The following is a 13,625-nucleotide window of genomic DNA, read 5'->3' as shown; positions in this document are numbered from 1 at the left end:
CGGGCTAGGGTGCTAATTACCAATAAGTTCTTATTAAAGAACCAAGAGTGCTTTTTCTGAAAGTTCAATACCAATTTGGGCCTCAGGGTCACTGAGTTACAAATAGGAGTGGAACCTTTTCAAGTTCAGGATTGGATACATTTTGTCAGGCAAAATAGACTATTTCTGGGAGAATTGCTGCCTAAAAAGAAAAAGAAAAGAAGTTGGGTTTAAAAGCCTCCCAAAACTTCTCGTATGAGAGTTTTATTCCATAAAAGAATTTTCAGATGGCTTCTGTACAGATGAATCCCAAATAGATTAATACCCATGAGATAAGCATAGGGACATTAAAATTATAAATCACACCCCAATATTTCCATAATAGCACAGTTTGAAATTGTCAAATAAATAAGACAAGTTTTATCTAATGTAGCCAATTTATTTTTAAGGAGTTCATTAAAACTAGGAAATTAAACTTTCAAGTGATGAAAAGGTAATTTCTGTTTATACCCAACACAGAAAAAAGTCTCAAATTATTAGAGTTTAGAATAAAATGAAGTTTTCATATTAGGAAAAGAGAATAGTTTCTATTGAATCATAGAGCTAAATCTGCCAAACACAAAGAGCAAGAATGAGATAAAGAAGGATTTAGCACATTCAAGCAGAGCTGGACAATTTCAAATTCGACGTGGACTCATTTCTCTCTGAATTTTCTGAGTTGGTCGTCCATAAATCTTTATTGTAATGAACAGGCTGCCAAGTCTTGCCCTTTCCTTCAGGCAGTTCAAATTCTAATGAAATCCTATCTATCTATAGATATTATTGGGCATGCTTGGCATACCTTGAACATACTGTCAGGCAGAGCTTTGTGGTGCCACTGTGGGGTAGACAGTTTTGAAATAGAGGGGTGACTTTAAGGAAGCAGGCATAAGTCTGATCAGTCCTTGTAGATCTCAGACTACGCTTGGAAAAACCTACAGCTCCGTTTCAAGGCAACTAGCAGTTTTCAGAGGTGGAAAGCTCTGGGCTGAAAGCAAAGGTCACAAACTACCAGCCTGAAAGCCGGATTTCAATCACATATATGTTTTGGTAGGGTTGCACAGTGCTTTTAAAACTGGTAAGCCATTATTAAAAAATCAGGAGGTTGTTTGTTTGTTTGTTTCTGGCTTCTTTTGAAAAATTGGAAAATCTGAAACAGTGGTCCAAGCTCCCTATGGCAATGGCCAGCTCTTTCTCTAGCATCCGACCCATGCTTCCAGTCTCTATCATCTTATTAGGGCCTGCTTCTCACGTGTCTGACCCTTAAGTTTGGACCCCAGGCTTACAGTCTCTGAGCCCTTTCCTCAAATCCCTTAAAATCCTCATGCGTCTTAGTTCAATGAACTGCTAACCAGAAATAAATAAGAAATGAGAGGTGCCTTGTTTAGGAACTATGTGAGCTACCTAAAAGTTTATTACAAAATAAAATTCTGAAGATTGACTTAGCACATTTTTAACCCCTTATGCTAGAGATCAGAGAACTATGACCCATGGATATGCCAAATCCTGCTGCTGTCCAGTTTTATAAATAAAGTTTTATTGGAACACAAGCATGTTTAACTGTTTGCATATTGTCTGTGGGTGCTTTACATTACACTCCTTAGAGACCATATGACCTGCAAAGTCTAAATATTTACTATCTGTCCTTTTACAGAAAAAAAAAGTACCAGCCCTCGCTTTATACTCTAGACTTAAAGATGGGATCGCATTTCTAGAGCCAATGAATGACGCTGAAGCTCTGCTTAATGACTACTGCCCCTTCCCAGGGTGCTTTGCATCTGCTAACGCCATCTGCATGGATCAACTGTTTATTTTCTGTGTGGGCATGGCCACATTTTCAAATCCAGAGAGTATCCATTTAATGGATCTATTTCCCCAGTACCTATATATGGTAGGTTTTTAAATTCCCTTTGGTGGCCACCTCAGGAGATGCCTATTTTGTTGGTAATTTACGAACTGGCTATATCTCCGCTTAATTTTCTAAAATAATACATTCAGGGGGATAAACCTGAAGTCTATCCTGCCCACGGTTTCACTGAGCAATTTTAATCATTGTGTGCCATGTCTGGCACCATGTTATTTGTAGTCCAAAGTGTCTCCATAACACAGTTTTTTCTGCCTCATTAGAAGCAATATAGTCAATAAATCTGATGGTCACCCAACGAGATAAAAATGATGCAGCTCTAAAGATTGATGAGTGGTATTCTTCCCACCCTAGCCTATGGAAAATCTTAACACTAGCCAACATCTATTTAGGTCTGATTCTGTGCCATATTTTGTGCCATGAATTTGTCATGTAACACTGCCAGTAGCTCCATGAGATAGGTACTGTTATTTCTCCCATTTTATAGAGGAACAAACTGAGAGTTTACTGAAGGTCAGGAATTTAACAAAGAGCAGAACTGAGACTAGAATTCAGATCTATCTGACTTGACTTTCACTGAGATTTCATGAAGCTGGAGAGACTGCCATTGGGAGCCATTGGGACAAAATCCTTTTCCAGCTGCAGAAATTGAGCAATAAATAAGCATTCATCTTGACAGGATGACAGATTTGTGATTTCAGTCTGAAATTGCTCAAATTCCTGATAGGTCATTTAAGACATTATGCTTCGTAAAGCAAAGCACCTTCTATTTTGCTGTAATTCATCTTTCTCTTTGAACTGTGTCTATAATTCTGATGCAAAAGATTCTAGAGTGTAAACAAATGTCAGAAGGCTCTCAGATGTAAAGATATTCCAGAGGTATTTCTGAATTGCCTTCATTTATACTTAGCTTACCTTCTAGTTGGTGAAGTTCTCAAGTTGATTTTCACTTCCTAGGTAAGCATGAGGCTTCCTATTACCAGCAGAACTATCCCTGCACCCCATCAGGGGGCAATCAAGCTTATTGGCTTCCTCCTCCTACCCTCTCCACCTCTACTAGCAGAATATGGTCCAGTATTCCTCCCCCACTGAGGGAAGTTTGGACCCTAGACTTACAGTCTCTGAGCTTATTTGTTGACAAATACTATAACTATGTTTATCTGTCTATTTGTTGACAAATACTATAAATGTTACTACCTCTTGTGACCTGGAGAACCCAGCCCCCGCCCTCCCGGCCTGGCCCCGCTACCTTTTGCAAGTCAAAAGTCTCTGGATAAGGATGTGGGGCAGAAATTTAGATGAATTAAAACAGAAAGAAGAATCTTCTGGAAATTCTCATGTTGCTGGGGTTATTTGTTTTGTTTGTTTGACTTAATTCAGAAGCTTTCCTCTCAATAAGAAAAACAATAAAAATTTGTGTTTGAGATACAAGATTTTGTATTTCACTTCACATCTTCCTACCTGTAAAAAAATGTTCCCATTGCACAAGCTTTCTTACTAACAATGACTGGTAATTTGAGAGAAACACCCTTTTTAGCGAGGAGCAGGCACATCGTCTGAGCAGTCACCCGGGGAGGAATGTGTCATAAAGGCACATTCCTCATAATCAAGGATAATTCAAAAGGGAAACAGTGATCGAACATCTATGAGAGCCAACAGAAGCCTAATCCTGAGCCCAGCTCTGCAGACGGGGACACAGGCTGCTGCAAAGCCAGGGCAGATGCCAGGGAAGGGACCAGCCACAAACAGAACAGAAGTCCAGTCCAGAGCTTGGCATCTGGGTTCTTCAGCTGCCAGCCTTGCCTCACGAGTAGCCACAATGTTTGGCTCCTGTGCAGAAAACAACAGAGGATGAGGCTAAAGAGGTCCATGCTCTGTCCTGCCAGCAACAGGATGAGACAGTGCCAAGAGAAGACTGCAGTGCCACATGGGTGCCAATGTGCCTTGGAACGGCTTTTATATTTTCTAAAGGGACAACAGAATTCCTGCAAAAAGAAAAAGCCGGATCCAACCCTCAGAACTATTTTTCCCATTTTCCTCTCAAAAAAAAAAGAAAAGAAAAGAAAAGAAAAACCCTGCTATTCCTGTCCGCAGTCCATTTTTTCACAAGGTTAACATGGCCAGGTCTCCTTCTGCTTCTCTTCTATGTCCCATATCCTCACATTAAAACCAAGCTGGCAATTTGTTTAATACTCATTACTAACCTTCTGATTATAACTTCCCTATTATTATTTGCTTTTATTTAGTTTCTAGAAAAAAAATCATCAATAGAATGTGTGGAATGGGGTGGGGGATGCAGAAGGTAATGGAATAGCCTGAGATATCATATTGGTTATGAGTTGAGTAAGCCATTTCAACCCTGGGGATTTGTAGTAGGCTTTAAAAGACCTAGTCTTCTATTTATAAGGCAGTATTGTTGTGGTTGTTCAACTGGGAAAACTGTGACAAAACCAAAGAAGTAAGATGCCAGCATTAGTAAAATCCACTACCTAGATGTTATAATTTCTTGAAACATCAGAGATTAGAAATAAAAGAGTAGAATCCTTTTGTCCATTCACATGAGGTGAATGAAGAGGCAGGAAGAAGAAAATAAAGAAGCCATGGAGGACACAGAGACCCTTCACTGTGGTGGGGCTCCTCTTGCCTTACTCAAATCAATGCGCAGACCTGTCAACCAGAAAAACTCAAGCACAGTTTATTTTTGGTAAGAAAATACAAAACCTCTTGTCCTCATGGAGATCTTGATTTTGTCACTTCATGTCTTGTAGAAAATGGGTATACTTGAGGATGTTATATGTAAGGCTTTCAAGATAAAAAGGAAGGACATTTTATTTACTAATATTACTAGGCTTTCATTTTCCCATTAAAAATGCAAATTAGGCTCAGCACGGTGGCTCATGCCTGTAATCCTAGCACTTTAGGAGGCCAAGGTAGGCAGATCACGAGGTCAGGTGTTCAAGACCAGCCTGACCAACATGGTGAAACCCCGTCTCTACTAAAAACACAAAAATCAACCAGGTGTGGTGGCAGGCACCTGTAATCCCAGCTACTCAGGAGGCTGAGGCAGGAGAATCGATTGAACCTGGGAGGCGGAGGTTGCAGTGAGCCAAGATGCCGCCATTGCACTATAGCCTGGGTGATAGAGTGAGACTCTGTCTCAAAAAAAAAAAAAAAAAGAAAGAAAAACCCAAATTAGTAAATACTAAGGTCAAACATTAACATCTTCTTAATTATTCTCACATGACCTCTTATGTTCTAAAGTTTGTTCAGCAGAATACCTGAATGATTGATAAATAAAACAGGCACAGGCCTTCAGCATTCTAAGTGCAATTCTTACATAATCTGGGGGAGGGAAAAAGGCTTCTCAAGGTAATTGTAACTATCTCACTATTCCCTAGCATGAAGCAAATACCACACTCCACTCATGACTCTAATTTTACTATTTTTCTTCTAATCACAATGCTTTTGCTTGAATTATTCCCTTTTATCAGGCTAACTTTCTTCACCAACATTCTTTTCAAGGCTTAGCTTCAGTTATGAAACTTTACAAGGACCTTTCTTTTTCTCCAGTTCATTCATCATTCATGGTTTCTACCACAGTTCTCCGCATTGATTATACTGCCTTGCAATTTAGTAGTTGCCATGTAAGTATTATTTAAATGATGGTGGTCACCTTGAAGGAAGGAAGGGGTCATGACTTCTAGTTTTCTTTATCATGGGCTGGACCCATGATAATAGTGTGTCATTTTAGAAAAAATAACTTGCTTTTCAAATTAAAATTTATCTCCATACAGATTTTAATCTCTATATGGATGATTAAAAAAATAAAATTTTGACAAGACAAGCTTTACATCTCTGTCAAAAATTAATATTTTTATGGTGAGTTAATATCATTTATGGGGCACCAACTATGAATACAAAAGGCTAGGGTTCAAAGAAGAGGGACCCTATGTTCAAAGGAGCCAAGTCTAGAGCAAGAAGCACAATAACAAACACTTGTGACTTGGTCCCACATGTTTACTATGAAGAAAGGACACAGGCACCTCACTGGGTTGGGTGCCATCACAGTTTCTGGAATCTCTCCCAAATATTATTTCATAGTTTACTAGTAGGATTTTTAATCTTTAATGGCATACTAAATTCTTTTAAGCAACATATTTGAGGAAAAAACGCTTCGAAATGTTTTTCTGGGGAGTTCCCAGAGCCATTGTTAACCTGAAAGTATTGCTTTACTATCAGAGAAAGAAAAAAAAAGAACTCAAGAAAATCAACATCAAATGCTAATTTAATGCTTGTCTTGTCTGGGGACTATGCCTCTTAAATGTTTAAGGAGTTTTTATTTTAATAAGAACATTATTTTAAAAATCAACCCCAGTCTGCAAACTTAAAGGCTACCACGTAGAACAAAGAGAATAAAAGAGAAACAGAAATTGGCTTAAGGACTTTCAGCAAAACCAACAGAAAGATTTATTCAGAGATGATATAGCAATGACATTTTATGTCAGATGTCAACATGTCAAAAATAATTGTGTTTTGTTGCAATAATGAAATAAAATCCCTTCTTTTCTTTTGTTTCTTCATAAATGCATATACCACATAAAGCAAGCACTTCCAAAATGTGCCATTCTGCTTACAAACAATATTTACTCTTCTGATGTAGTTTGGATACCTGGTGTTAGAAAAGATGTTAAAAGCCAGACAGTCTTTAACTGCCAATGGAAAAGCATAGCCAGTTGCTAGGTGGAAAGAGACCTTTAGCTGAGTATTGCTCACTCTTCTTTTCTTACCTCAACTGTCTCCTAACACCAGTCCTAACCACAACCCTAACCCACCACTTAGTGGTAGAGACATCTGTTTCACAACAGTTGAAGAGAAGATGGCTCTTTTTAAAATGTACAGTCTACTAACATACTAAGGCATTGCCACTCATAATTCGTATGCATCCTTTTGTTCTTTTACAAGACATTTGTTAGAGGTTGAGTAGGCACAGCCAAAATGGCAACTGAAAGGACCAGTGTGGGGAAACCCATTAAATGTAGCCAAAACAGGATGGCTATTTCAATTCATAAGATCCCTCTTTTCCTCACTGATCATTTCAGTCTTTTGCACAGGCCTTTTTCGTGAGTGAAAATGAAATTCATATACGTACTTTCACCAAGAAACAAAATGGGGCTTTAATGAAGAAAAAGTTTTCTTGCTTTTCAAATTGGCCCACTGTGGATTTTAGCTCTCTGTGTATCACAGGAAATAAAGCTGTAGGCAAGACAAAGATGTTCACACCTCTGCCAAAAATTAATATATTTTTAAATGGTAAATTATCATCAAAAGTTTTATACATATTAGTGATGGTCTGACCTCCAACTGTTCACAGCCATGTCCAATCCACACACACAGAAGGAGAAAATCTGTCTACTATGAATGTTCGATTTGTTCAATTCCCTGCCATGTCTTTTCAGCTGCTAATGCTGCTCTGTGAACAGATAATGACTTTAATGGGAAAGGAAAACCAACAGGGATAAACTACTTTAATTTTCGGAGGTGATAATGTGTAACTTAGATATGCTTTACCATCATGTTTACCAGAGTATATATACGTGTATACAATGTTAAAGCAACAACCCACTTCCGGAAGTTGATGGCATTTCAAAATAAAGTCTTCTGTCATTTTGAAAGTAGCATCTGCCATATTAGAAAGGAAACCTCTTCCAACTCAACTGAACAAACATTTACTGAATACCTACTATGTGCTAGGTTTGTGTGTGTTGAGGGTTTGTGTGTGTGTGTTTGTGTGTGTGTTGAGGGTTTGTGTGTGTTGAGTGATGGCAGGAACTTGCAAAACCAACATAGTGAGTTTGATGAAATTCAATTGAGAACCTAAAAAAGTGCCTTCCAATCCAGTTTCATATTCAAAATACAGGACAATTAGAAACCATCCTGAAATCTATCAAAGTGCAAGCCAAGGCTAAGTTACCAATGAGAAGCTGGCCATTCCATCACATTTCTATATGTTCTTTCTCTAGAATCCTTTTTATTGCAACAGAAACAGCAAAAAGACCTCAGACAGGAAAAATGGAGGTCTTAAGTCACATTCAGTCCCATGATAATTATAACCCCAGCAAAGACAAAAAGGGACAATTGACCACGGGACCCTCCCTACCCACAAGGAGAGTCAAAACAACAGAGGTAAGACCTTTACAGAAACCAGGTTAAAAAATGCACATTTACGTCCTACAAAATCTTAACTTACACATCACTTGGTCTTGGAAATTGTGAAGGGTTTCTCCTCTGAACAGAATTTTTGTTATTACAAAATGTATACATTAGAAAACTAATTCAATAGCCCTCATTTTAGGCTTACATTTATAGAAATTTCAAAAATTATACATTTACAGGAGTGTATGAAAGATCACTCACCATGTGCATGTGGCTGCAGGATGCCAGCCCCCTGGTTCTCCTAGGTCACTGGTGGTAGCTTTTTCTCCATCTTTTTGCTTGTTCCTCCCCTTCTCCCCATTGGAGTCTCCCGGTGCTCAGTCCTTGGTCTTCTTCTCTTCTCTACACACATTCACTCCCTGAATTTTAAATACCGCCTCTATGCTAACTACTCCCAAATTTGTACCTCCTCCCCAGAGCCCTGTTCTGAACTCCAACTGCCTACTCAATATTATCACTTGTGTGTTTAAATTCGACAGGTCCAAAACTCTTGATCTTTTACCCCAAACCTACCTCACCCATGGTCTTTCTATCAACTGGTAACAACTCCATTCCTCTAGTTGTTAGTAACATAACTGATGCCTCTCTTTCTTTCAGAAGCCATGTCTGTACTGTTAGCAAATCCTGTTGGCTCAATCTTCAAAATCTTTCTGGAATCCAGTCACTTCTCACCACCTCTACTGCTACTAGACTTAATCAAAACAATCAATAACCTGGGTTATTGTAACTGCCTCTTCATAGGTCTCTCTACTTCTATCCTTGCCCCATGCCTGTTCTCAACACAGCAGCCAGAGACATCCTTTTAGAATGTAAGTCAGATTGTGTCGCTCTTCAGCTCAAAATTCTCCAGTGGCTCCCACTTCACTCAGGAAAAACCAAAATCCTTATAATAGCCTACAAGGCTTTATACTTTGGCCTCCAGCTGCCTCCCTAAATTCATCTCCTCTCACCCTCTCACTTTATTCCCACGACTTGGACTCCTTAGGACCTTAGCACATGCTGTTCTCTCTGTCTGAAATGTTCTTTTCCCAGACACCCACCCAGCTTTCGTATCACTTTCTCAATAAGGCCTAATCTATTCTATTCAAAATTGCAACCTGTCCCTCCCCACTATTCCACCTTACTTTTCTTTTTCCATTGCCATATGACCTTTCACCATACTCTATAATTTATTTATGTGGTATGCTTATTATTTAATGTCTATCCACCCCTTTAGAACATAAGAACTACGAGGCAGGAATCTTTATTTGTTCATTTCATGTATGTATCCTCAGCACCTAGAACAGTGTCTGGCTCATAGCAGGTATTCAATACATATTATTTTAATGAATTTTATGTGATAAATGTATATTGAATATTTAAACTATCTAGGCACTGGTCATATATTAATAAATCATCTCCCCGTTCTATGGAGCTAATATCTTAGTAGGAAGAGAGAGATAATTAACAAGTAAACTAATAAATAAGATAATTTCAGATGGCAGTAAGTACTGTGAAAAACAACCAGGGTGATGTGAAATTGTGGATGGGCAACTTCAGATGGAATAGTCAAGAAGGTCTTCTCTGAAAAAGTGACATTTGTGTTGAAATATGAATGATAGATGGAACTAGGCCACAAAGATTTTGGAAGAGAACATTTTAGGCACAGGAGACAGATCAATAAAAGATCTAAGGCAAGGATATGATCGGCCTGTGAAGGAAGAGAATGAGAGACAATGTGGATGATGAAAGTCGATGTGGAGGATAGGTGGAAGGTGAGTTTGAAGAGGTAGGCATGGCCAGGTCACATAGGCCTTGTGTACCAAGTTAAAGAGTTTAATTTTATTCTTGTATAACGTGACTTGATTGATACTGTAAAAATATTATTCCAGTTACTTTATGGAGAATGGATTGAGGAAGAAAAAGAGTGGAAACAGAGGCTGATTAAGAATATATTGCAAGATGGGAGTCTTCCACTTCTGGCAATATGATGGCTTAAATATTCTAAGGGAAAAAGATGGTCCATTGCAAAATATCTTCTGCTGAATATAGTACAATAAACTTGTTTTTAAATAACATTATTGAGCTCACAAGAAAATAAAGGGAAATCACTGGGGCAAAAATAAAATAAGATTAAACAAAGAATTGAAATCAGAGTGCTAAGAAAACTTGGTAGTCAAGACAGTCCTGGGGGTAAAAGTCAACATGTGAACCTAGAGATGTGGAAATCAATGGTCTCCACCAAAATGAAAGACTAGGCCACAAGACTGAACAATGTAAATAAGCTGAATTCAAACCCCTACATAATAATTGGACCCTCAGAGAGGCCACAATCTCGATGAGAGGATGATCTAGAAAAAAAGATCTACTTGCCTGCCCCAAAGGAAGTCATTAGAAAAAGCTGTCTCACCCAATCTTGGCTCCAGATATAAGAATAATTATATTTATAATTTATATTAACTGTACAATTAAGGAAATTCTAAACTGAGAACACAAAGTCAACACAATGACCCATACATTAAGAAATATTGAAGTAAAATTACAAAATGACACTATAGAGAGAACATCTTAAAAACATCCAGACAGAAAAGACAGAACACTGGTATAGGTCGTTGCATTGAACAGAATCATGAGAAAGATACTGATTAAATTTAGACTTTGTAAACTTGGTTAATAGTTAAAGGCTGATCACTAACCAAAAAGAAATGGAATATAAATTCTAAACTAATAGAGGGGAAAAATTAAGAAAAAAATTTAAATCAACAAGAAGAAAAATCGAATCTAGGGGAAAAACAGGATACACTTAAAAACAGAATGAAGACAAATAAGAATAAAAAAAGAATGCTATATTATCAATAAAATTACAGTAAATCAAACTGGAAAACAGAAATTTAGCTCTATGTTGTTTACAAGATATACACCTACATGCACAGAAATGGAAAAGTGGAAAATAAAAGCATACAGAAATACGGCAGACAAGTGCTGATCAAACGGAAGAATAGCCATATTATATCATATCACAGTCCTTAGGGCAAGAAAGCATTATTAGGGATAAAAAAATTGACATATAGAAAAAGAGAGACCGACAGACCGACAGAGACAGAGACAAGAGTGTATACATATATCTCAGACCAGAAAGAGAAAACGATTAAAAAATTTATTGTACCAAATAAAATAGCCTTGAAATACATAAGATTACAAGAAGAAATTAATAAATTCACCATTCTAATAGGAGATTTTTAAAATTTATCTTACTAATTAAAAGGTCAAAATTAGTAGAAATATAGATTTGAATAGCAAAATTAACAGGCTCAATTTAATGGACATTGAAAGAACCTTGCTCCAATTAAAGAATGCTATTATCTTCAACACATATAGAGCATTTACAAAAATTAATCAAGTATCAGGGCACAAAGTATTAATAAATTTCAAAAAAATACGTATCATATATTCCATACTCCCTCACCAAAATGCAATATCATTTAAAATATATTAAAAGAATAACTTAAAATATTATTTATTAACATTTAAAATATACTTCTAAATGCTCAGAGATTAGAGAAAAATAAAATACAAATTTTAAAACACAAGTCAAAATAAATGAAATGCAGAGCCATTTTTTAAGGTCTATAATAGAAAAGCAGAAAAGCTGAAATTTAGTGAAAAAAGTGTCCAAATTAAAAGTTATAAATACAAAATCCATGAATTAATGAAGTAGAAGAAAAAATTTTAATAATATAAAATAATCATTAAAAGTAATTCATTAAAAATGAGACATAATATTAAACAACAAAATGAGAAGTTGATTTTTTAAAATACTAATAAAATAGTCCAATTTATGGTGAGATTGGTAAAGAAAAAAGAAGCACATATAAACAATATTATAAATGGAAATGGGGTTACAAATTCAGACACAGAAAATTTTTAAAAATCAGGATATCCTGAACAGGATTAGGCCAATAAGCAAAAACTTAAATGAAGGGGACAAATTCCGTTAAAAATACACAACTTAATAAAACTGACTCAAGAAGAAACCAAAAATATCAATAATCTAGTTAACCTTTTAAAACACCATAGTTAAAAAATCTTCCACCAAAACCCACCAAGTTTCAGATTGTTGAATAGGTGAACTGTCCTAAATTTTCAGGGAGCAACATTTTTAAGTTTATACAGTGAATACAAAAAGAAGGATCATTTCCCAACTCACTTTATGGAGGTAGTATAATCTTGATATTGAAATTATACAAGGCCCTGATAGAAAAGGAAAATGCAGGCCTATATCACTCACAAATATGGATATAAACTTTTTAAAATATTAACAGACTGAATCCGGATCTATAATTTTATTTGAAGTAACTCATCTTAATCAAGTTAGGTTTATCCCAGGAATGCAAGTCTGATTTAGTCATAGAAGTCACATAATTAATCACAATAAAAAATAAACAAAAGATAAGAATATAAGATAATCTCAGTGGATACAAATATTTCAACAAAATTTAAAACCTATTCATGATAAAAATTAGTAGCAAGTCAGAAAAGCAAGGTAACTTCATTAAGCAGAAAAACAATGTCTACCAAAAATCTACAGTACACATAACATGTAAAATATTAGAGTCACTGTCTGTGTTTTTTTGTTTTTGTTTTTGGTTTTTGTTTTTGAGACAGTGTCTCACTTTGTCAGCCTGGCTGAAGTACAGTGGCTCACTCATAGCTCACTTCAGCCTGCAATGCCTGGGCTCAAGCAATCCTCCTGCCTCAGCTTCCCAAGTAGCTAGAACCACAGGTGTATGCTACTATGCTCAGCTTTTTTTTTTTTTTTAATTTAGAGATGGAGTCTCACTAGATTACCCAGGCTGGTCTTGAACTCATAGCCTCAAGCAATACTGTACTCCTGCCTTGGCCTTTCAAAGCACTGGTATCTGGGATTACAGGCATGAGCCACCATGCCCAATCTAGTATCATTGTCTTTAAAATTAGAAAAAGAAAATCCTCTATGGTGGTTCTAGTCAGCAAAGTATGAAAACATTAATATTTTAATTTAATAAAGTATACAAGTTTAGAAATCAAGAAGAGAAACTATAGCAATCAGCGTATGATAGGATTTTTTACATAGAAAATTCAAATCTACAAGCAAATTATTTTTAAAGCTAGGTTTAATCAAGATAAAATCTTAATATACAAAAATTAATTACGTTTCTATAAACCAGCAAAAACATAAAATGTAATTTTAAAAAGATCATTTATATACTAAAATATTTACAGATAATACAATATCTTAGATTTTCTTCAAAATAATATGGGATAAGAAAAGGGTTAGGGGTATAGATGAAACACGATAGGCCATGTAATGATAATTGTTAAAGCTGGTTGATGAATAAACCAAGTCCATTACACTATTCTCTCTATATTTATATACTTGAAATTTTCCATAATAGAAGTTTTTCAAAGATAATACAAGTACTAGAACAAAACATGGGTTAAATTCTTTATAATCTGAAGTGGGAAAAACTTTTCATTTGCCCACATAAAACAAAACAAAAAACAACTTGCA

The 13,625-nt window shown here is 36.2% G+C and overlaps 1 protein-coding gene across 1 annotated transcript in view; it reads right to left on the bottom strand.

Annotated features, from left to right (window-relative positions):
• The window catches only part of LOC130541317 (uncharacterized), a 306,393-nt gene extending 297,954 nt beyond the window's left edge, over positions 1-8,439 (bottom strand). The window contains exon 1 of the mRNA XM_057301604.1: positions 8,297-8,439. Coding sequence (XP_057157587.1) covers positions 8,297-8,305 — 9 coding nt within the window. The 5' untranslated portion in view covers positions 8,306-8,439. The remainder of the gene's footprint in view (positions 1-8,296) is intronic.
• Positions 8,440-13,625: the final 5,186 nt, after the last annotated feature.

Source organism: Pan paniscus, chromosome 2, assembly GCF_029289425.2.
Source record: "Pan paniscus chromosome 2, NHGRI_mPanPan1-v2.0_pri, whole genome shotgun sequence".
Lineage (NCBI taxonomy): Eukaryota > Metazoa > Chordata > Mammalia > Primates > Hominidae > Pan > Pan paniscus.
Note: the sequence above shows the minus strand (reverse complement) of the source record. Positions and strands in the feature narration are given on the sequence as shown.